This window comes from Hyperoodon ampullatus (assembly GCF_949752795.1).
Source record: "Hyperoodon ampullatus genome assembly, chromosome: 4".
Taxonomy (NCBI): Eukaryota; Metazoa; Chordata; class Mammalia; order Artiodactyla; family Ziphiidae; genus Hyperoodon; species Hyperoodon ampullatus.
This window is the reverse complement of record NC_136917.1, coordinates 88,374,394-88,396,266: the sequence shown is the minus strand read 5'-3', so window position 1 is coordinate 88,396,266 and position 21,873 is coordinate 88,374,394. Positions and strand designations below refer to the sequence as shown.

At 39.7% G+C, this 21,873-nt stretch overlaps 1 protein-coding gene across 2 annotated transcripts in view; it reads right to left on the bottom strand.

The window, feature by feature from the left end:
• EFNA5 (ephrin A5) overlaps nucleotides 1-21,873 on the bottom strand; it is a gene marked incomplete at both ends in the record, with an annotated part of 275,648 nt that overhangs the window by 33,412 nt on the left and 220,363 nt on the right. For both annotated transcript variants that reach the window (XM_079703257.1, XM_079703256.1), the window contains one exon: nucleotides 10,612-10,904. In XM_079703257.1, the coding sequence (XP_079559383.1) occupies nucleotides 10,612-10,904 (293 nt within the window). The remainder of the gene's footprint in view (nucleotides 1-10,611; nucleotides 10,905-21,873) is intronic.

Genomic DNA, 21,873 nt, shown 5'->3' with positions numbered 1-21,873 from the left:
TAAGCAATCTATTAAAAGTAAAAAAAAAAAAAAATCACCTGTCATATATTTGGCATCTATTTTTACTCTCCTTGTTTAGATTTATTCCTTAAAAATGAGGCCTACAATAGAGCAAGAAGTTCTGAATTCAAGGCTGAGGACCCACTGAAACGGTTAAAGCAAAACATACAGGGAAACCTCATCAATTCAGATTTTAGTCAGAGCCTGTGATGATGTATTTAGGGAGAAAATTGACTTTGAGAAACTTTTGTTAAAAATAAGTCTGAAAGGGCTTCCCTGGTGGCACAGTGGTTAGGAATCCGCCTGCCAATGCAGGGGACACGGGTTCGAGCCCTGGTCCGGGAGGATCCCACATGCCGCGGAGCAACTAAGCCCGTGGCCACACTGCTGAGCCTGCGCTCTAGAGCCCGTGAGCCACAACTACTGAAGCCCACACGCCTAGAGCCCGTGATCCACAACAGGAGAGGCCACCGCCATGAGAAGCCTGCGTACGGCAGCAAAGAGTGGCCCCTGTTCGCCGTAACTAGAGAAAGCCTGCGTGCAGCAACGAAGACCCAAGGCAGCCAAAAATAAATAAATAAATTTATTTTTTAAAAAGTCTGAAAAAGACAGTTTACATTAGAATCCAGATATTGGAGCTACTAAAATTTGGGCAGGTTCAAATTAAAAACAATATATATTCTTTCTTAATGACTCAGAGACATTGTTTTTAAAGATTTGGCTGTAAATGGGAGTGCTAACTATAAACTAAAACTTACCTAACATGAATGTAGATAAAACTAGTTGGAAATATTGCACATCTCTGAAAATAGTAAAATGAAAAAGATATTGTAATTCCAATTTCTAACAATCATAGACTGGCTGGCTATTCTCCAATTCATGATATTTTACTTTTGGGGCTCAGAATGAATTAATATTTTGTAAAGCTTTAAATTTTAAAACTAAACCTGGATATAGGCCATCTATTAAAGTTCTCTTCCTAACGTGGACTTTCTACAACCTGCCTAAAAATATTTGATGGAAAGGAAGCCTGTTGCCAAAGTCCACATATTTCCCCCATTAAACAGAGGTAAGCCATATCCCCAGAAACCATATTTCAAGCCCACAGGATACTCATGAACTAAAATAATGAATGATAACGTCTCGTTCTCTGCATTAATATTAAAGAAAAGAGAAAATAGAAAACTTTATAGCCACTATCAGCCCTCTGGACCATAAATCTCAAGCTTTGAGAATTGCTTCCCAAAAGGGTAGGGAGTGGGGATGAGTTGTGAGAGAGCTTTGGAGCCTAGAGATATTTTTTAGCAAGCCAGCAAAGAACTGACACAAATTTCTACATATCTCTGGCTGTGAAAAGTCTCATTTGTGGTGATTTATATTTCCTCATAAAGAACTCTGTAGATAATATAAGCCTGCTGTGAGGCTGTCTGACAACTTTCAAACTGAGAGTTACACGACCGTTCTGTTAAAATAGAGCACGAATAGATGAGTGGGAAAATCTGTAGAAACAGTATTTCTTCTGACGAAAGGCCAAAATACTGTTCTTCCAGCATGCACAATGTTGACAGAGTCACCTTTCACTCTGTGTGCATGCTTCATGGATAATATTTTGGTCATCTATATGAGGAAATACTATTTTTTTCTGAAGATTGACTATGCATTTCATGTGTGCATGCTTGTGTTAATTTACAAAAAATGACACTTAGACATCATCACACTGGAGTACAGTTGCCTTAATAAGTTACTAAGGGAAACACAGAGAATCCCACGCTGACAACCCAAAGTCAATGGAGTATAAACACTGTTATTCCAAGTGTCACTGGCATGTTATTTCCATTTCTCCTGGCATCTGCTCTATGTAACACTGCACATACACATGATACAGCAGCTCATTAAACTGCTTTCAGTTAACTCTGAAACCAAATTAGTACATTACTTGTTTATAAGGCTGAGAATTACCACTTCCCTGTGAAATTACACAGTTAATCAGGTGCGTTTTTTCTCTCAGCAATGCGGCCACTTCTGACATTTAGGGATTAAAAAGAACAGTCCTTTCATTTGTTTCCACATCAGCATTTAGTCTCAGTGGGGTAAAAGGAAGCAAAAGGTGACATAATTCCTTCCTCCCCCTTAGGAGGTCAGAACTCTACATGTTCCCTCAATCTTGTAATGTAGCATTTTAAACTCTTAAAAGGAACACAGAAATTATTTTGTTTTTGAACTTATCTGAGTGTGGCAGCCTTTGAAAAATTCGAGCAAAGGGGAAGAATTCTTATGAGTCTTCTGTTTCTTATGGCTGACACCATGAATTGCCAGCAAGCCCCAATTATTCAATAGATTTTAAGGCTCCCTTTGCAAACTTTAAGAACGGTCCTGAAGTCAAAATCTATTAAGCAGTGATGTTTGCCCCAGTTTCCTTTTTCACAAACCCAGCATTCATTTCTCTGATTCTTTTTAACAGTATCTCATCCTTTAGTCATTTAATAGGGCATGCATTTCTTTTTAAAATTCTCCCTACTTGATCAAATGATACTGCCCCAAATTTTAAAAATAATAAAGTGTTTTAAAACATCCTTTGTTCCTATTAATTGCCTCCTCCACCTTTTCTTTTTTTTTTTTTTTTTTTTTTGCGGTATGCCTCCTCCACCTTTGATTTCACTCAGACTCTGTGAAACACACCAGGTGAAGCATCTGTGCTCTAGACGTGCCTGAGCTGACAGCGGGCCTTCCCGTTCAGAAGGTTAACAGGGTACCTGGCAATAAACAACCATTTTCATAAGAGAAACCTACAGTTAACACAGAAAAATATCCTGAAGTCTCTAAATATCCTCTTTTATGTTCTTTATCCTTCATTTAATAGCCCTTGAAATCCATTCAAGCTTTCCTAAAAGATGGCAATGGACAACTTGAAACCGACACAATTCTCTAAACTCATTCTTTAAATAAAAAGGTGCATTCTTGCAGGTTCACTAAAGACCACTGGAAGTATACGAAGGGAATAGAATGACTATTTTCAGACAGAAATCTGATATAATCCCATACAAACGTCTAGTGTCTAAGTAGAGAAAAACTATTTCATTGTTTGTTAAAAATTTTTTTAAACTTAAGAAAAACCCTAAATTTTGGCAATTAAGATATACTCTGGGGCTTCCCTGGTGGCGCAGTGGTTGAGAGTCCGCCTGCCGATGCAGGGGACACGGGTTCGTGCCCGGGTCCGGGAAGATCCCACATACCGCGGAGCGGCTGGGCCCGTGAGCCATGGCCGCTGAGCCTGCGCGTCCGGAGCCTGTGCTCCACAGCGGGAGAGGCCACAACAGTGAGAGGCCCGCGTACCGCAAAAAAAAAAAGAAAAGAAAAGATATACTCTGTATCTGAGCAATTACTATTTGATGTCTGTGCCATATTCATTCTTTTACACTTTAGAAAATATTAAAATTTGTCAATTTCCTAACACTGCCCTTCAACTCCCTTCTCTGTTAATATAAATATGCATCACTCAGTACCATGCTCTGACTCTACATACCTAAAAAAATGCAGGAGGTGAATTAGTATTTGACCACAGCCCTGGAAATTTCAGTTATAAGCCCCTTGAATCTCAGCTGAAGTATGTGCTAGAACCTTTAATGCTAAAATAAGACTCCAGTAGTCAAAAACATTTTTCGATAATAAAAGCAAAATGCACACACACGTTGAAGCAAATATTGAGTTGTTCATTTTAATAAAGTACATTGTACTTACAGGTCACCTCCCCTGCAAGAGTAAAAGACTATGAAAGATGAAAAAGATTACCTCCTGCTTTGATAAATATGCTCTTTTGACACTCTTCTATTTCAATAAGAACAACTCAGAAAAAAGGCAGATTCATGTGAACTGTCAAGACCAAAATAATTCTTAATGTAGATTACTAAAGTAAGCTGCTGAAAAACCAGACATCTAAAGGGGGATGAAGACTTCCTTAGGCATATGTAAAACTGGCATAATATTCCTTCACAGTATATAGGGCATGGGCTTAAAACGTGAATTTTTATGAGGCATTTATGAGGTTTTCTTTTACTAAACTAAAATATCAATCAGGGCTATTCAAGTTGCTGTAACTTGAAAGGGTGCAAAATTTTGGGGATGTCGATTATTGAAGTTATCTTTTTGGTAGTCAATTGGTCCTTTAAAAATATTTCTTTAATTGAGCCTTGGAAATAAGAAAGATTGTGATAATAAACTATTATTATATACCCATTTTACAGATGAAGAAAGTGAGGCTTGGTGAGGTTAAGTTACCCAAAGTCACATAGCTATTAAGAGTATAGATGAGGGATTTGAGCCCAAAGGTGCATTCACCAGAGTCTGTGCCTTTTTTTTTTTTTTTTAACCATGATCCACTCTCTCCTTTGATGCAATGTATCCCGCTCTCCTTTGATATAATCCCCAGCATATGATCAAAAAATGTTATTAAGAAACTAGGGAACTGCTGCAGTGGGTGCAGCAAAACCTAATGCTTCTAATTTATCTGCTTGTCTCAAACAGTATCATCTAAGAAAAATTTTAATTGCTTTTTCTATTTGGTTTACTATTACAGTGTTTATTCATTCAACAAATACTCAACAACTCTTCTATGTGCTGTTTTCTACTATTTTTTTCACTTAAAATATACAGTTTTAAATCAACATTATGGTTAAGCAAATTTTCCACATTACAGAGAGCTTGACTGATTTTAGAAACACTTGTGTGAGAAACTGCACTCTAAGTTCCAAACAACTCACCTGTAAATAAGCTTTTGGAACATATCCCGTTGGCAAGTGAAGCACTTTCTTTATATTAGTATTCTCTGGATTTACTGAATATTCTTACACTTCTTAAAGGATACTCAGTAACCATCTTATACAATCAAATGGTTTCTGAAGCTGATCTTGATCATTTCAATAAGATATCTCTTCAGAATTTAGGTTTCTTATTTTGTCAGTTTTAAAAACTGTGTAGTAGATATTAAAATTACTTCACAGTTTAAGACTGTAAGTTTTAAAGTATACAAAGCAGAGAATTAGCAGTTAACCACATACATTCAAGTATGCACTGAAGAATGATGCCCACAGAAACATAAACTGTCCTCATGATTTTCTTTCTAATTTAAAAAAATATGTATACCAAAAAGACTGGAGCAGAAAGTTTCAGCTCCTTGAAAGTTCTTTTCATTGATGAGATTTTTTAGGATTAATTCTAACTTCAAGGAAATGGACATTTTCCAGCTCCATACTTACATCACCATGTCAATTATGAAGGAGTAAAACTAAAGCATCATGGGTATTCAAGTTTACTTGCCAACAAGCTTAGGAAGAGTATTCCCTAATAATCTCCCAGAAACTCCTGGATTCCATCTGAGCACTATGACTATAAACTATCTTTACTCCAAGTATCTTCTTTTGAAGGAGATCAGCTATACCTTAGATGTGGCAAATGCTAGAAGAATTCTCTGCCTTTTTAGTATCATTTAAAAAAAAATGACATCTGTCTTCCTTATTGTAGGTCTCTCATTAAAAAGCACTCGTTTCCTGAATCGAGTGTGCAATCATAATTTAGTCTGGATGCTGAATATTCAGTGGATTTAAGAAGAATTTCTTTGAAAGTAGAACTTTTCTGAAGTTATTGTATTAAAAAGGTCAACCATCTGGGAAGATACAGTTGGGATGGAAGAGTATCCTTTGGAGAGCTGAAAATGTAAAAATGTGTTTAAAATGTATCTTGCACTACCTGATTTGGGGTTCCAGTAGAGTTTATAAAGTAATATTCTCTAAACAGTAGTGCTAATAATTTCTAATCTTTTTTTAATACAAAATACATTTTTTTCTTTTTAAGCATATAAGACCTAGGACCTTATCTCTTCACTTCCTTTTAGTTGTTTACTCACTTAATTTCTTCTCAGATTAGCTACATACTTCTTGTTTGTGTGAACTTTTTTCAAGTTACCTAACTTTTCTGTGCCTCAGTTTCTCCACCTGTAAAATGGGAAATAACAGTACCTCACAGTGCTGTTTTGAGAACCGTAGGGTATTTAGAACAGTGCCTGGAACAGAGTGAGTGCCACATAAACACTAGTGAGCCTTATTTATTGATCATCTACTACATGCCAAACAATATAATAGAGGGCATACAGCAGAAATAGCCATGAACAAACCACCATAAATATATAATGTGATTAAGTACTTGAGTGAAAATAAAGCAGAGTTAAGAGTGTAGAGAATGGTACAGATATTATCTTTATATAGGGAGGTCAGAAGAGCCTCTCAGATAAAGATATTTTTTGGCCCAACATAAAGCAAGTGAGAGCAAGGGATGTGGATACCTGAGCCAGTGAGAACCTCAGGCGGAGAGAAGATAAAGAACCAAGGCCTTGATGTCAGGGGGCGCTGGGCAGGTATGATGAACGAGGGGGACAGGGTGGCCAGAATAGAGACAATAGGCAGAGGTGGTAGGAGGAGAAGTCCAAGAGACTGAGGGTGGGGAGGGGAAGAGGACTTGTCTCCGGGGACCTTGTTTGACAGGTTAGAGACTTTGGATTTTGTCTTGGTGAGACAAGAAGTCTCTGGAGGGCTTTGACAGAGAAGTGACATGAGGAGGGGAAACAGACAGGAGCCTGCCACGCTAGTCAAGACAATGGATGATGGTGGCGTGGATCAGGTGGCCAATGTAGAACTAATTCAATAATTCTAATAGGCTGCTCCACTCTCCATTTTCCTTAAAAATATCCCTTTAACTGGCATTTACTGAACATCTACTAAGTAAGGCTTTGGGCTGGGCCATTTTACAGATATTAACTCTACCCTAGTGTGCAGACCCTATGATAAAATATTTTAAAGCTCCAAGAAAGTTTGAAATCATCTATTGCAACCTCATTATTTTACAGATGTGGAAATAGAAACCCAGAGAGATTAGATGATTTATCCAAAATCATATACCTCGTTAGGTCAAGAGAAGGGCCCAGGACTCAGTTTTCCTTACTTTACAGAAGAGGACATTCAAAATCAGCAGTTCTACTGACTTACGAAGATAACTTATGGCGCCCTTATTTATTCCCCTTTGCATCTTCTGATTTACAAATAATGACACAGGGCTTCCCTGGTGGCGCAGTGGTTAAGAATCCGCCTGTCGGTGCAGGGGACACGGGTTCGAGCCCTGGTCCGGGAAGATCCCACATGCTACGGAGCAACTAGGCCCATGAGCCACAACTACTGAGCCTGCGCTCTAGAGCAACAAGAGAAGCCCACGCACGGCAACAGAGTAGCCCCCTCTCTCCGTAACTAGAGAAAGCCCATGCACAGCAACGAAGACCCAATGCAGCCAAAAATAAATAAATAAATAAAATTAAAAATAACGACACAAAACTTCTTTCAAACATGTCCTCATTAGGTTAATGTTTTTGAGAATCATTTCTAAAATGAGAATTTTTGAAGTTTCTAAAATAACTCTTTGCCTTAGGAAGTCTATATAAATGACTCTTGCCATAATCTATTAGACGGGCAGTTCTGCAAATCTATCACTGGTAGAAAAACCACCGACGTTCTCTAGTTATTTTAGTATGCCAATCTCTTACCAAAATGACTCCTGTAGTAAAAACAGTATCTGTCAGATAGAGAGGATGGGCTCAGTCTGCCTGACCGATAATCGGCGATTCCAACAACTTAGTACACTGCCTGTTCCCAAGGAAAGGAAGACATGGCATAGAGTCGTTCTTGAGACAAATAAAGGATCTAGAATCGTGAATGGTATTTTATTTTTAATGTAAACAGGAAACTTCATGAGATATTTCCAACTACTGTATTTTCTTAATTTTGTATAACTTGGAGAAATTAAGAAGGAAATAAAGCTCGCTGAAGATAAAGTAGAACTTGATAAGAACACTCCAATTTGTGTCCTGAGTCTAAGTGATGAGGTGGACTTCCTGTTATGAACTATTCCTCTTCCCTCCCCCTCAGTTCAAGCTTGTATCTGACTTTCAGTCCTCTGCAGTCACCCCTGAGCTTAAGCCTTCCTCCGGCACCTTGAAGCAGGACCGTCAAAAAGCTATAGCTTTCATTTTTCTCTTGGAAAACTTGGAAGAGATTTTAAGGCCTTGAGGAGCTGAAATATACCCCTGGTCTAGTAAGGACATTTTATAAAATTGACAAGTGGGCAGTCAGGCTGGCTCCTGAGATCAGCAGTAGGGCTCCGTGTAATGTAATGAGTGCGAAAAGAGCCATTTCCCAATCATCTTGTTCATTCCGTGCACATTAGGCAAGAGGAAAATTCAACTGAGGGCCAATTCTCCCCTAAGAATCCTTTAGTTTAATTATGACCACAGTATATGAAATGTCTGTAAGGTGTCCACTCTCAGCAGTGAAAGGAAGAGAGGAAACCCTTTCCCTACTAAAAAAACAGGGAAGGATGCTCTTATGGTTCTAAAATATGGTTGAAAATTCAATTTAACCGATGACCAGGCCACTGCGCTTCTTGTAAATGAACGTCTTTTTGCCGCTAATTTTGTGCTATTTTACCTTTCATTAAAAGAAGTAATTCAGGTTAAACTCAGCTGAACAGCAAAAAGCTCTTGATATTTTGAACAATTACTTTGACAGGAGCCCTTGACAGTTAAATGACTCCGTTAAATGAATGTTATAGAAGACACATAATGATTTTTAGTGAAATATTGAATTTAACCACAAATGAGGAAAAACCAGTCATAAGCACTATGGGTGTATCTGAATAAGAACATCTTGCTTATGAACCTCAATGGATTCTATAATTTCTAATAATCATGCAATCAACTAGTTAGCTGGTGAGTATGTTTCCCATCTTAGTGCCCTCTATTCATTTTTGCTTTTTGCTTTTGTTGCTGTTTGTTAATCCGAGAAACCATGTGAAAATTTTGAAACTGGCAATAATTTCCTCTTACATCAGTATGATATTTTAGAGTTAGGCAATTAATGAGTCTCTGTCTCACAGCTGAAGTCTTCCTTTTTCCTTTTTCTCCTTTGCTGAATGAGATTCTTTCACAAAGTAAAAAATCAGCAAAAGGCAAGAGCCTGCTGCCTGAGAACATGTGAAGTCACTGTATGCTAGTGTTTCCTCCATCCACGGGACTCAATATTCCTTTTCTTATTTTATGGATCGAACGTGAGATACTATCAAGGCTTTTACATGTTTTTTCATGACTAACGACTGAAATATGTACTGAAATAATAAAACTGGTGCTGTTCAATTTCCTTTTTAAATTCAATTCCAATATAAGTGAGAGTGCCCTTGTGATGGGGAAATCTGGCTTATTAGAAAACTCTGTTTTCTGGAGAAGACGAGGAGCTAGAAATCCTTGTAGACTTAAAACATGTGGGTGAGGACACTGGGATTGAAGAAATGAATCAGAAAACCAGGAACGTTCTTTATCTCGTTTGCCTGGCAGGCGGACGAGCAAGCAGCTCAGCACACTGGGAGGCTCTGCACTTCCTGATTCTTCCAAGCAGGTGAGGTCCAACCTCCCCTACATTCCCACGGCTCCCTGCACTCATCGGCACTCAGCAACTGTCTATTTCCAATTTTACTGCCTACTTAAATGTCTGCTCCCCACTAGACAGTCACTCCTTGAGGACAGGGAGTGTCTTTTCATCTTGCATTCCCCCAAATTTCTGAGCCGTGATAAGCTGGTCAGTAAATGTACTTTTTTTTTTTTTTTTTTTTAGTAAATGTACTTTTGAACAAAGTACTTTTAACATTTAACTCCTTCAGCTGACAGTCAAAACACGTGGGAAAGGCCAGATAGCTTAACTATCTGATACTAGTTAAACGCAAGTCCAGATACACAGCAAGCTGCCTAAATTAGGTATTTCCTATAACCCTGCTAACTCAACTGTGGTCCATAGACCCAGCAGCAGTGGCATCACCGGGGAGCTTTCCAAATACCACATCTCGGGCCCCACCCCAGGCCCCCTGAATCAGAATCTGCATTATAACAAGATCCCCAGGTGACCTGTGCACAGTGAAGTTTGAGAAGCATTTACCTAGAATACATGACCAGTATGATGCCTGAAGAAGTGATGGTGTGTAAGATGGAGAAAAAAACAAGATACTTCTTCACACTCTTTCCTGTTTAAAGACACAGCTGCTCTTAATAATTGTCTTTTCTCCTTGGTGCAAAGAGAGTATTTATCATCAGCTTGCTGACATTTGCAGGAGTTTTGGCTTTCTCCAACTGAAAATGTGGATGATTGAAAGGATATTGCTGACACCTGAATGAGAAATCCAATGACTCCAAGCTATGTAAATTTAATTATTTCCTTTAATTCTTTTTTCAGGAATCTCTTTTTCTTTTCCTGAGCTTTGGTAGCAATTTTCATTTAAAAGAAATACAAGTCAGCAGTGGTTCACTGAACAGGCTGACACGCAATTTCATAGGGGGAGAGGCGCTGTGTGTTTAATCTAATTTGTGCTCTCAATTCCCAGCTAATGTATCTAGGGATCCTGATGTATGCATGTACAAGGAGACATCTATAATGCAGAGTCCAGCACTCTGCAATTCTCTGAAGCGCGGCAAAAAAATCAGTCTGGGTTCTTACAGCTGCCCTACAACATGATAAATCTTTGTATACTTACAGATGTAGAAATATTCCCGGCCTGGTCTGAATTCAAATCCTAGGGAAAAGGGTGTGAAGAGCTGGAATTTTTCAGAGAACTTCAGTGGTCCATTTGGAGAGTGAGGCCGGTTACATTCCCATCTCTTGAAACCTTTGGAAGTATGGTCGCAGGCACTGTAGCCATCAAAGTTCACCATGTAGAGGACATAACGCTCAGTCTTATCTTCCGGGACTGAGTCCTCATAGTGAGGGCAGAACACGTCCAGGTAGTCATTGATACAGACGTCAATGTGGTAGTCACCCCTCTGAAATCTGTTGGAAGAAGAAAAAGATAGGATTATTCATAGAGGAAAGGCAGCTTCCTGCTTGGAATCAGTGGTTGAACCCATTAATAACGCTCAGGCTAAAGATTTATTATAGTAAGTTTTTATTTGGTGCCATATGATTTGAGGCATGGTTTGAATTGTTGCTGTTCCAAATCTAAATAACAGCATGCCATTTTACAGAGGAATTCTATTACCGTTGTTTCAAAGTACCCTACCAATGGAGCGCTTCACTTTCATTTTAAGTATTAAAGGTACTGATTTGCTGTTTTCCTTTCGTTGTTAAAATCAGAGTTTTCATATTTCTAAAATAGTGTTTCATTTAATAAGTGTTTTTGAATAAATGAGTAAGAAATTTAAAGAATAAATGAATTGTTTTTGTTATAACTGAGACCATTCTTAATTTCCTATGCAACTGTGGACAATTAGAGTGATAAAATTGAGAGAATTAGAATCATAAAATTTTAAAGCTGAAAAGAAAATTCCTAGAACAACACTTCCACTCTAGAGGAAAATAAAACCCGAAGGCATAATGATGAAGCAATGAGCCACTGAGCTACACCTGGAACCAAGACTTAGGATCCTAGTTAGGTGTTTCCCTTAGTAAACCTGCTTTTGTCCCAAACTCGTTTTAGCCAATCTCTGTTTTGATGCCCTCTCCCTTTCCCTATTAAATGGAAACCATCTAGGTCGAATGACTTTTCTGTCCATTTCTTTCACTTTCACAGGTTGTGTTCTAGGGCTGGACTGAGGAGTAGAGAAAGTAAGAAGTCAGATGAAAACAGCAAAACCACGGCCACTTCGTCCTGAAAGAGTTAAAATGTGTGCACACAAACACACCACTGCCCACATCACAGTGTCTGCTTCAATTCTTATCTTTAAAAAGTTTTGCTTATTTGTTTTAACTAATGTGCCTTTCCCCATCAACTGAACAGTTTTTCCCAGGACCCAGTGGTGTGTGAAACAGGAATTGTTATGTACACAACTTTCTAAAATCAGAGTGGAAAAGCCTACAAAACCCCTTTGTTTTTAGCTGGTGAGGAAATTCTTCTCTGAGCCCTTAGGAGGGTCATCACAAAACTATGTCACTGCTGAAATACAATGCCCATAAAGTCATAAAATCTTCAAGTCAGACAGTCTCAGGGAGAACACTTCCCAGTGACGGTGAGCTAGTCTATTCTATCTTTGGACATCTCTAAATGGTAGCAAGTTTCTTCTTATATTGAGCATAAATCCACTTCTGTGTAATTTCCATCCAGTGATCCTACTTCTGCTGCCTGCAATTACAAAGAGCAAATCTAATTCCTCTTCCACCAGGTAGTACATAAAACATTAGGAGATGTCAGCTGTATCTCTCTCTCTATCCTCCTTTCTCCAGACTTGAAAAATCCTGATTCCTTTGGTTATTTCTGGTATAGTTTCCAGACTCCTCATCATACTAGTATTTTGACCCTCTTCACATCTTCTAGTTTCCCAGTGTTCTCCTTAAAATGCAGCACCCACACATAACAAGGACCTCTGACAGGTTGTTGTGAATACTACCTTTGCTCTGGATGCTAAATATTCATTGACAAAGTCGAGATTCCCTTCTGAAATACACCGTGGTAAAAGTGGAAGAGCTACTTATTTTGAGTGAGTAGAACCAGATCTGCTGCTGGTTGAGTAGGAGAGTCATAAGCCATCCTGAGCCTCAGTTTCCTCACATGTGAAGTAGAATAATAATGAGAATCTTCCTTGCTGACCTCACACAGCTGCTTCAAGCCTCAGATGAGGAAATGTATGAAAAGCATACGTGAATATAAAGCACTGTTACTATTAACAGGATATATTAAAATAGGTAAGTAACAAAGTATTACTTTTTAAACAATGGCAGTAAGAGCATACAACAGAAATAAAAATAATCCCCAGGTTTCCCGTTTTAAAAATCCCAGAAGAAAGGAAATCATACAAAAATCCTAAATTCTGTCCGTCCTCAAATATCAAATGATCCCCAGAAACTCCACTTGCTCTGTGCTTTTGAAAAGCAGCATGTTGATTTATTCAAGAGAAATAAGGAAAGATGATCAGATCACTTCTCAGTTAGAGGATCTCAAAATACATAACCAGTTTTAAAAACAAACCCTCAGAAGTATTTATTTCCTTATATCTACAGTGATGACGAAACCAGGTTTTCTTTTTCTTCATTACTGGCAGACAACGATTTGTCAAGATACAAGGAAAGCCTGTGTTGCTTTTAAGAGATTTTTGAACATCAAGGTAACATCACTGCCAAAGTACAAAGAAAAGACACTGCAACGTTCAGATAAAAGGGTGCTGGGATGTGAATCATCAGCACTCAGAGTAGGCTGACAGTTCTGGCTGAGAGCCAGACAAGAACTGCAGCAGAAGGCAATGCCCAGATGCACTTTATATTATTATATTATTATTATAGATTTTAAAGACATTCAAGGGGGAAGTTTTTCCTTTCCCCAAGTGCCACTCATCTTAGCTTCTACTGGCACTGGATACTGCTTAAAAGTGAAAATTAAGAAAACTGCCACTGTCTGGACCCATTCGGTTATCGCTTTATTCTACAAATTGTCACAGGTTTTTGGTGCCTCAAGTTTAGCTACCCTTTTTCTAAGCTTTTATCCCTGTTAATTCTGCTATAATTTTAATAAAGCAAACCATGAGACTGAAGACCCATTTTACATTGGGTTGACCAGTTATCCTTTTCTGGTGACAATTTACTTTGTGTGGGGTGTTAAGTGAATCACTGTGGAGCCAATTTTAAACATGAGATTGTCCCAGCAATTAACGCTTATACCCTTCTATGCACATGACAAAGAAATGATTATGATTTACCATAGAATCAACTTGCACTTCTGTTTCAGATATTCAATTTGCATAAATTATTTTACTAATGTAAATTTCAAAGAATGGACAATGTGAACATAAAAACAGTGACCAATTGGAACTCATAAAAGGCATCTGTATAATGTAGCTAAGTACAATCCAAAGAAAGGTTGAGAGTTAGATAGTCTAAGACTATCCCAAATTACGCTCTTTGACTACGAAGTCACACTGAATCATTCTTTTCTGGCCTTACTGTGAAGAAGCACATACGTATGGATAATATTATTGAGTGGTTATTACGTTACATTCATTATCTCAATTTAATCTCCATCACAACGCCACAGAATAGACACTATTAGTACACCCAGTTAGAGATGAGGAAACTGAGATTAAGAAGTCAAGCAACATGCCCAGTGTGACAGGAATAATAAAAGGTGGAGGCAGAATTCAAACCCAAGCAGCCTGACCTCAGAACTGAGATTTAATTGCTAAAGTCAAGTTCTTAGGTCCACTCTGTATTTCGCCAGAGGGATGATTCTCATTCTTTTTTTTTTTTTTTTTTTTGTGGTACGCGGGCCTCTCACTGTTGTGGCCTCTCCCATTGCGGAGCACAGGCTCCGGACACGCAGGCTCAGCGGCCATGGCTCACGGGCCCAGCCGCTCCGCGGCATGTGGGATCTTCCCGGACCCGGGCACGAACCCACGTCCCCTGCATCGGCAGGCGGACTCTCAACCACTGCGCCACCAGGGAAGCCCCCAATTCTTGATGGGGTTTCAGTTCTCTCCTACATTCACTGATGCAACAAATATTTGCCATGTCCAGGATCTGCTATTTTATGGCTTTACATCTGTTGTCACATGAAATCCTTATTGGGTAGTTATAATTAGTTTCATTATACCAATGAGAAAATGACATTCAGAGAAGTTGTTATCCACTTAGTTCAATTTTTTTCCACAGGAAATAAGTAGCAGAGTTAGGATTTCAACCCCAGTCTGATGGCTTCTGAAGCATATATACTTTCCTCCTAATCATAACGGCCCAAAGCTTTACTGACTGTAATTCCCCTCATCCTGTTTACACTGATCTTCTAGGAACGTCTGCTGCAAGGGGTCCTGGCCCTTCTCTCTTCCTCACTAGGTTGATCCTAAACTCCTGCACTGAAAGCGGAAGGGTGCCTCAACATCTGAATAAGCCTCAGATCACAGGGTTAGCTCCTGACTCATGCACATCGTTCCAACCTTTCACAGGATAAAGTGCTGTTAGGCTCCGTAGCCATTCACAAGAAGAGAACTTTTTTTTTTTTTTTTTTCCCATCAGGACACTTTCACGAGCTTTAGTTCGTATTAAATGAGCAAATTCACCTCTAGGAAGAATGATTCCACATGCCAATATTTACAAATTTCATGGGTAGCCCGCCACTGCTTTGACACATTTGTAAATTTCTGGGAAATTTTCTTATAAATGTCCCCTCTTTACTCCTAATCTTTAATTCCATCTACTGTATCTGTGGTTCTCTACCTCTCTGAAACCACTGCATATTACGAACTGTAGGAATTTCTGGCTGCATACCAACACGCCAACAATAATTACAATACAATCTCTACTAAATTATCACAGTGGTTTACGACGTAAAAGCAGGCATGGTTGCCACACTTAGCAAAGTGACTGTGTTTGAGTAAAATGATTACCGCTCTGCCTGTGTTCTCACAATACAAGTCCCAAGTGCCAGGAAACATCTCATATGCATACAGTGATGGCCCTTGTCCTCCGCTGGGTTGCATGGCTACTCAGGTCAGTGTTCCATATAACATATAATAGTATATATATATCCTGTTATGACAAGAACACATTGTGTACATTTATCAAAATGTGGCAGTAGGCTGGTTGAGAATGTCATACATATTGTGAAAGGGTCATTTTAATTAATTAAGAATAAAATTCAGTACAGCAACTAATTCTTTGTAATCAATTCAACTATTGAAAATGAATGATGCACTTTATGATTGTTTTGATGACCCAGAGGCTGCCTGGAGGGTTGGATAAAAAACACAGTTTGGGGCTACCAATAGCAAAAAAACAACTAAAGGTGGGATGTGAGCTACAAAGTCTCTATGCAGACGTGTTTTTGTCTTAGTTTGTCTTCAGTGTTTACCTGATGACATTCCACAACTAAATACAGCTTTTATTATAAATTTAAACTACTATTAATATCTCTCTCCTTATATAACCTGTCTGGAGAAAGTGAATCATGGATTGAGTATTGGAATTCAAGTGAAATCAAGATGACAGAGGTGAAGTAAGAGTTGAGAGGCTGTCTGGGACTTCCCTGGTGGCGCAGTGGTTAAGAATCCACCTGCCAATGCAGGGGACACGGGTTCGAGCCCTGGTTGGGGAAGATCCCACATGCCACGGAGCAACTAAGCCCGTGCACCACAACTACTGAGCCCGCGTGCCACAACTGCTGAGCCCACACGCCACAACTACTGAGTCTGTGTGCCGCAACTACTGAGCCTGCGAGCCACAACTACTGAGGCCGTGTGCCACAACCACTGAAGCCCGTGCACCTAGAGCCCGTGCTCCACAAGAGAAGCCACTGCACTGAGAAGCCCGCGCACCGCAACAAAGGGTAGCCCCCGCTCGCCACAACTAGAGAAAGCCCGTGGGCGGCAACGAAGACCTAACACAGCCAAAAATAAATAAATAAATTTATTTTTTTAAAAAAAAAAGAGTTGACAGGCTGTCTTTGCATTTAGTTATCAATAATGTGCCCCCAAGTTTCTACTGAGACAGGGACCAAAACATTGTTTCATGACCATAGTTAACCTGATCTGTAGGACTCTCCTCCTAACTAACTAATTTATTTTCAAACTTGGGTCGCTCCACTGGGGACATCCAGTACTTGAACACTCCAGTCCTTGACCTCAAGTGGAAGTTCCCTACTCTGACCTTGGTTCCTCTTTGTTTTGGCAAGGAGACATCACCTAGCTTGCTTTCTCAATGGATAGTTATTCACATCATTGACCTTACTTCCTCCTCTATCACCATATGCTCTCGTGGTGTGGAGACTGACAGCTGGGAGGTCGAGTTCACAGGACACACAGGCAGTGCCCTGGGTTGAGGCTGCAGAGAAGCAGCACCATCATCATCATCCTTCTCTGAGTTCATCTTTAGCCACTTTTCCCTGCAGTGTTCCTCCTCTCATTCCATCCCTCATTTGCTAAAGCCAAAATGCGTTTCATTTTAGTAGCTGGAAAAGGAAGGGTACGGTGCATATTTAAAACGTTCTAAATTGGCCTTCAGCATATGTTGCTGGCACAGCAGAGAGCCTGCTTCCAGGGAAATATGTACTGAGGTATTTTATCAAGCAGCTCCTGAGTGAAGTTTCTTTACTCCATAAATAGAGAAACAGCGTTACTGAAAGGAGACACTGCTTATTAGAGGTTAAGAAGCTGTGAGGCGCTTTTATCCCCCTTTCATGTAATGTTTTAAAGGACTCAATGATGAAAATGCTATTTCTCATGAACTGGATAGTTGATTATGACATTTTAAATGTATTTTAATCTGTCAAGGAGGTGATTGTTTTAATATTCCTATTTGAACAGAACTACACTGTCACGTCTTTAATTACAAGGCAACTTATTATATTACATTCTGAAATTGAAATGTAAAAGAAGGATATGATTTATGGTCAAAGATTAAGCAAATTTATCAGCTCAGGGTTCCTCCCAAATTTTAAACTAAATCTAAAGTGAATATGTCTTGACAGCACAGTCTTTCAATTCTATTATAGATTTAAAGGCTAATTTCAGCATAAGATGTCTTTTTAACCAGAAGAATTTCTCATTTGTCCTGAAGGTCCTAATAGGCCCAGCAACAGACACAGAATTTGTTTTATAAATATGTTTTGGGAGGAGATGGGCAGGATGGCAGTCTCTGTTGCGTTGCATAACACGTCTCTTCTTGTCTCCTTCTGTTATTCCTTTCAGCACAGAATGTAAGCCTTATGGCTTTCGGATCCTAAATCTGAAGATGCTCTTTTTTTTTTTTTTCCCAGCAGAGGTTAAAGCGAGAAATACAAACAGCAAATCAAACTTGGGGTAGATAAGTCATATTAGCATCAGCGGGGGATGAAGAAAGACTTGCTGATTTTAAATGTTCCCTCTCTCTTACAGGCTGAAATATGCCAACCTTTCAAATATATTGGTCATTGACCTTTGTTTCCAGTTCTGAGACAGTCAGAGTCATAGACAGTTTCACTGTTACCAGGCCAGTTGTTAAGGCTGAATGAGGTATAGTACATGATGACCGAAACCCACCACTTCAGGCAGCCCAATCCAGCTCTTCCAGGCTCTAGAACATACCAAGAAACAACTAAAATTCCCATAACAGTGAAGATTTACAAGTGTAAAAAGAACCTACTCAAGGATGAATTTCAGAGATATTTCCTACATATTCTTTTGCAGTTGAAAGGCTGTAGGCTACAACACACACTTTCATTCAACGAAGCACATGATACTGAGAAAACATTTAGAACCCGGAGTTGGTGATCTGCGTATCCATTAATGAAAATTAGAATAAAGTTCTTACACATGCAAGTTGGAAGAAAGGAAATAAATGTTGTAGTAATCACAAATTCTGCAGCATGAGAGCTTTGTCTTCAATTTAATAACTTGGTGATGAGAATAAGATGTAATTTACTTAGCCAGATATTTAGAATTTATTAGTGGTCTAGTATACTAACCTGTCCCTTTTTTTCTCTGTGTGTGTGTGTATGTGTGTGTGTGTGCGCACGCGTGCTTTAAAAGCAAGTGGTTTAAAAATTCCTCCATTAACATTAATTACTCATCTCAGATAGATGGATAGAAATCTCAAATACCTTGTGTTATTGCTTTTCTAGTTCAAGTCACATCAGGCTGAATGACTTTTTAAAATTGATATCTCCCAGGAGGAGTACCTGTTTCAAATACAGGGCCCACAAAATGTTCTCTCCTCCAGTGTTTTAACTCATTTGGAGTTTGTTTTATTAGCCTGACTGAGGAGCTCCAAAGGAAACAAAGCATTAAATTGGCGGAGCCTAAACAAGACTTTCCTTCAGGAAGGGACCCGGAGCTTTGGGTGACAGTCTAATTGCTTCTAAGCCCCCAAAGAGGCCTCGGGCTTGGAGTAAGAATGTGTCAACGTCAACAGGCTAAATCAGCCAAAGCAGGCAGAGTTCCACACACCCGACACATCGCAGACCACTGCAAATGGTTTTCAAAAAGGGATTAAAATAAAATAAAGAATTATTGTCTGGCAATCAGTGTACGGCCTCACAGAGGTCACTTCCACAAGGCAAAACAGGCTCCTTCTTGACTCCTGCTGGCCAGGAGCTTCCTGACGAAGCTGCCCGTCATGCCCTAAGTTATCCAGAGTTTTGCATCATGTCAAGTACACGGAACAGAGCAGCTGAAACACACACACACAGATCCAAAAGCAGATGAGGGAAATCACTGACCTGCTTATTCAGCCACTGTCCTAGGAGAACAGGATTCAACAAACTGATTCTGTTCTGAGGATGCAGGAGGTGGGGAGTCAGTCAAACAAATAAGCCACCTGCCAAACTGCTTACATACGTGCAGCCCTTTTGTATCCTACGAGGATGGAGTTACCCAGCAGAATTTCAGGTTATTCCTAGTTTCAAAATTAAGAATAATAACCAAAGAGATATAGTAAATGTCCTTCCTATTAACCACCTCAAATAATGATTTCGTAGTTCTTACGTACTGCTGTACAAGCAGTAAATTAAGTATTTGTATTATGGCTTGATGATGATAACCTATTGGAATCATTACCATCTAAGTCTGAAATTTGGCCCCGACTTTTCAAAAACCGCGTGGGTGTTCGAGATCTACGTGGCATGGAACTACTGTCTATTAGCTTATTGTTAAACAAACAAAAAACAAGCTGGAAGAAAGGAAACAAATGTTTTATGGCTTTCTTTTATGTTTGATCTTCATAGGACCAGGGTAAGCAAATATCTTGCAACGCTAGGGCACAATAATGGTAATAGTGTTTTATACAAAGCTTTAGGATGCAAAGCAGAAACTATTGCTGTTTCTATGCAAATGGGCACGGGAGAAGTAGTTATTTTTATTTGTTATGGTTAGGACCTTGTGAGCAGTTGGATACAAACCTGGAACCAGGCATGAGGCTAAGGTGAGAGAGAATTGATCTGGAGTCATTAGAAATTAGGTGGTGGGTAGAGCCATAGAAAATATTGAATTCATTCAAGGTAGATGCATAGATGTCGAAAAAAACTGGGACTGCACTGAGAGCAGATCACTGGAACTATAATTATTCTAGTATTTTTATGGAGACCTCCGTTCTTCACACTGAGAGCTCCCTGAAGGTGGTGCTGGTGTTTACTCGTCTCTGCATCCCCAACGCTCAGCACAGTGTCTGCACGAAGTGGTGACTTGAGAGACATCCCAGAAAGTAAATTGTAGCTGATGGATATTAGAAACAATGTTTGAAAACAGAAAAAACTTTGTAAAGTGCCCAATAATCTCCTTCTGTGTCCTGGGTCCCAGTATCAAATTTTGAGAACAGCTAAATAATATGACAAACAAAGGTCAAGATCAGGAAACAAAATAATGGCCCACGGCAGATAGGAAAATGATAATCAGGCCTATTGTTCAAGCAATGCTAGAAAATCATGCCTAGCCAAGTAGATGACTTAAGCACCTAACGCAGAATGAAAGTTTCTCTTGTCATTAAGTCCTCTATTCAATTACCATTTATTGGGGTAATTAAACACTGGAAAGTGATGCCAGGCTAATTGTTAGATTATGATAATTACATGTCTTTGCTATGCTACAGCTGATCAAAATAAGATGTGGTCCCGTGCACTTAGCTGGAACTGCTCTGTAATCGTCAGACTTCCGGAGAGCGCTAGGCCATTTATTACCAATTCATTACAAATCAAGCGGAGAAGCTTATTATTTGTAGTGCTTCTTTCTTCCCCCCACATACAGTCTCCTGGAACAAGACTCCCCAAAGGTTAAGCCCAAACTGCCGCCTCTCATTGGCCCATTTCCATCCCAATTACACAGCTGAATGGCATTAGGTGCCTCTATTTGAGAGGGTTCATCAGACTGCTTCACAAAATCCTGCAAGCGCCTATCACATTGGCAGGAACACCCAAGGCTCCCTTTCAGCCTCTGCCAACCACTGTTCTGCTCTGAGCTGTGTCCCAGCAACCGCAAGCTGGCAGTGCTGAGAATCTTCTGGTTCTGAGGCTCCCTTCTGCTCAGGTTAGGACTAGACCAGGCTGCGGTATGCCCAGGGTTTGCCCCAGTTCACGGGAGTCCTAGGGATACAGACTGTGCCTCTCCTGTCAGGATATCCGGCTTTTGTTGCTCAGGCCAGGATCACGAGAAGAAAGCAACTTCCTCGTCACCTCAAAGCTACCAAATAGTAGCTCAAATCTTTGTAGAAAAAGACTAGAACCAATCCCTTGTCCTTGGACATTTCCGGGGGTTAGAAATCTCCCCTCCCATCCCTCTACTGTTGGAAGGTGGGAAGGCAAACAGGTATTTGAGAGTCTTCCTTTGGCTTTTTCCTGGGACTTCTCAACTCTCCCCTGCAACTGTCATCAGAGTGTGTTCACGTGGGCCGTTGCCAGCGGAGGAAGCGCAGAGTGTCAGGTCAAAAGTTTACTAACCGCTACAAAGTTCATGTCATTTTATGGTTCTCTATTTTAGGGGTTTGTTTTCTTTTATTTGGGCAGTATTATGGACTGAATTTGTCACCCCCAATTCATATGTTGAAGCCCCAATGTGATTGTGTTTGAAGACAGATATGGAGGAAATTAAGGTTAAATGAGATCATAAGGGTGGGGCCCCAACCCAACAGAATTGGTGTTCTTCAAGAAGAGACACCAGTGCCCCCTCTACCCTTCTCCACTCTCCCTTCATGTGCCTCTGCAGGCCAGGAAGAGAGCTCTTACCAGAAACTGACACTGCTGGACCTTGGTCTGGGACATCTATCCTCCAGAATTGTGAGAAAATAGATTTCTGTTGTTTAAGCCAACAAGTCTATGGTATTTTGTCACTGTAGCCTAAGCAGGCTAATATAGGCAGTT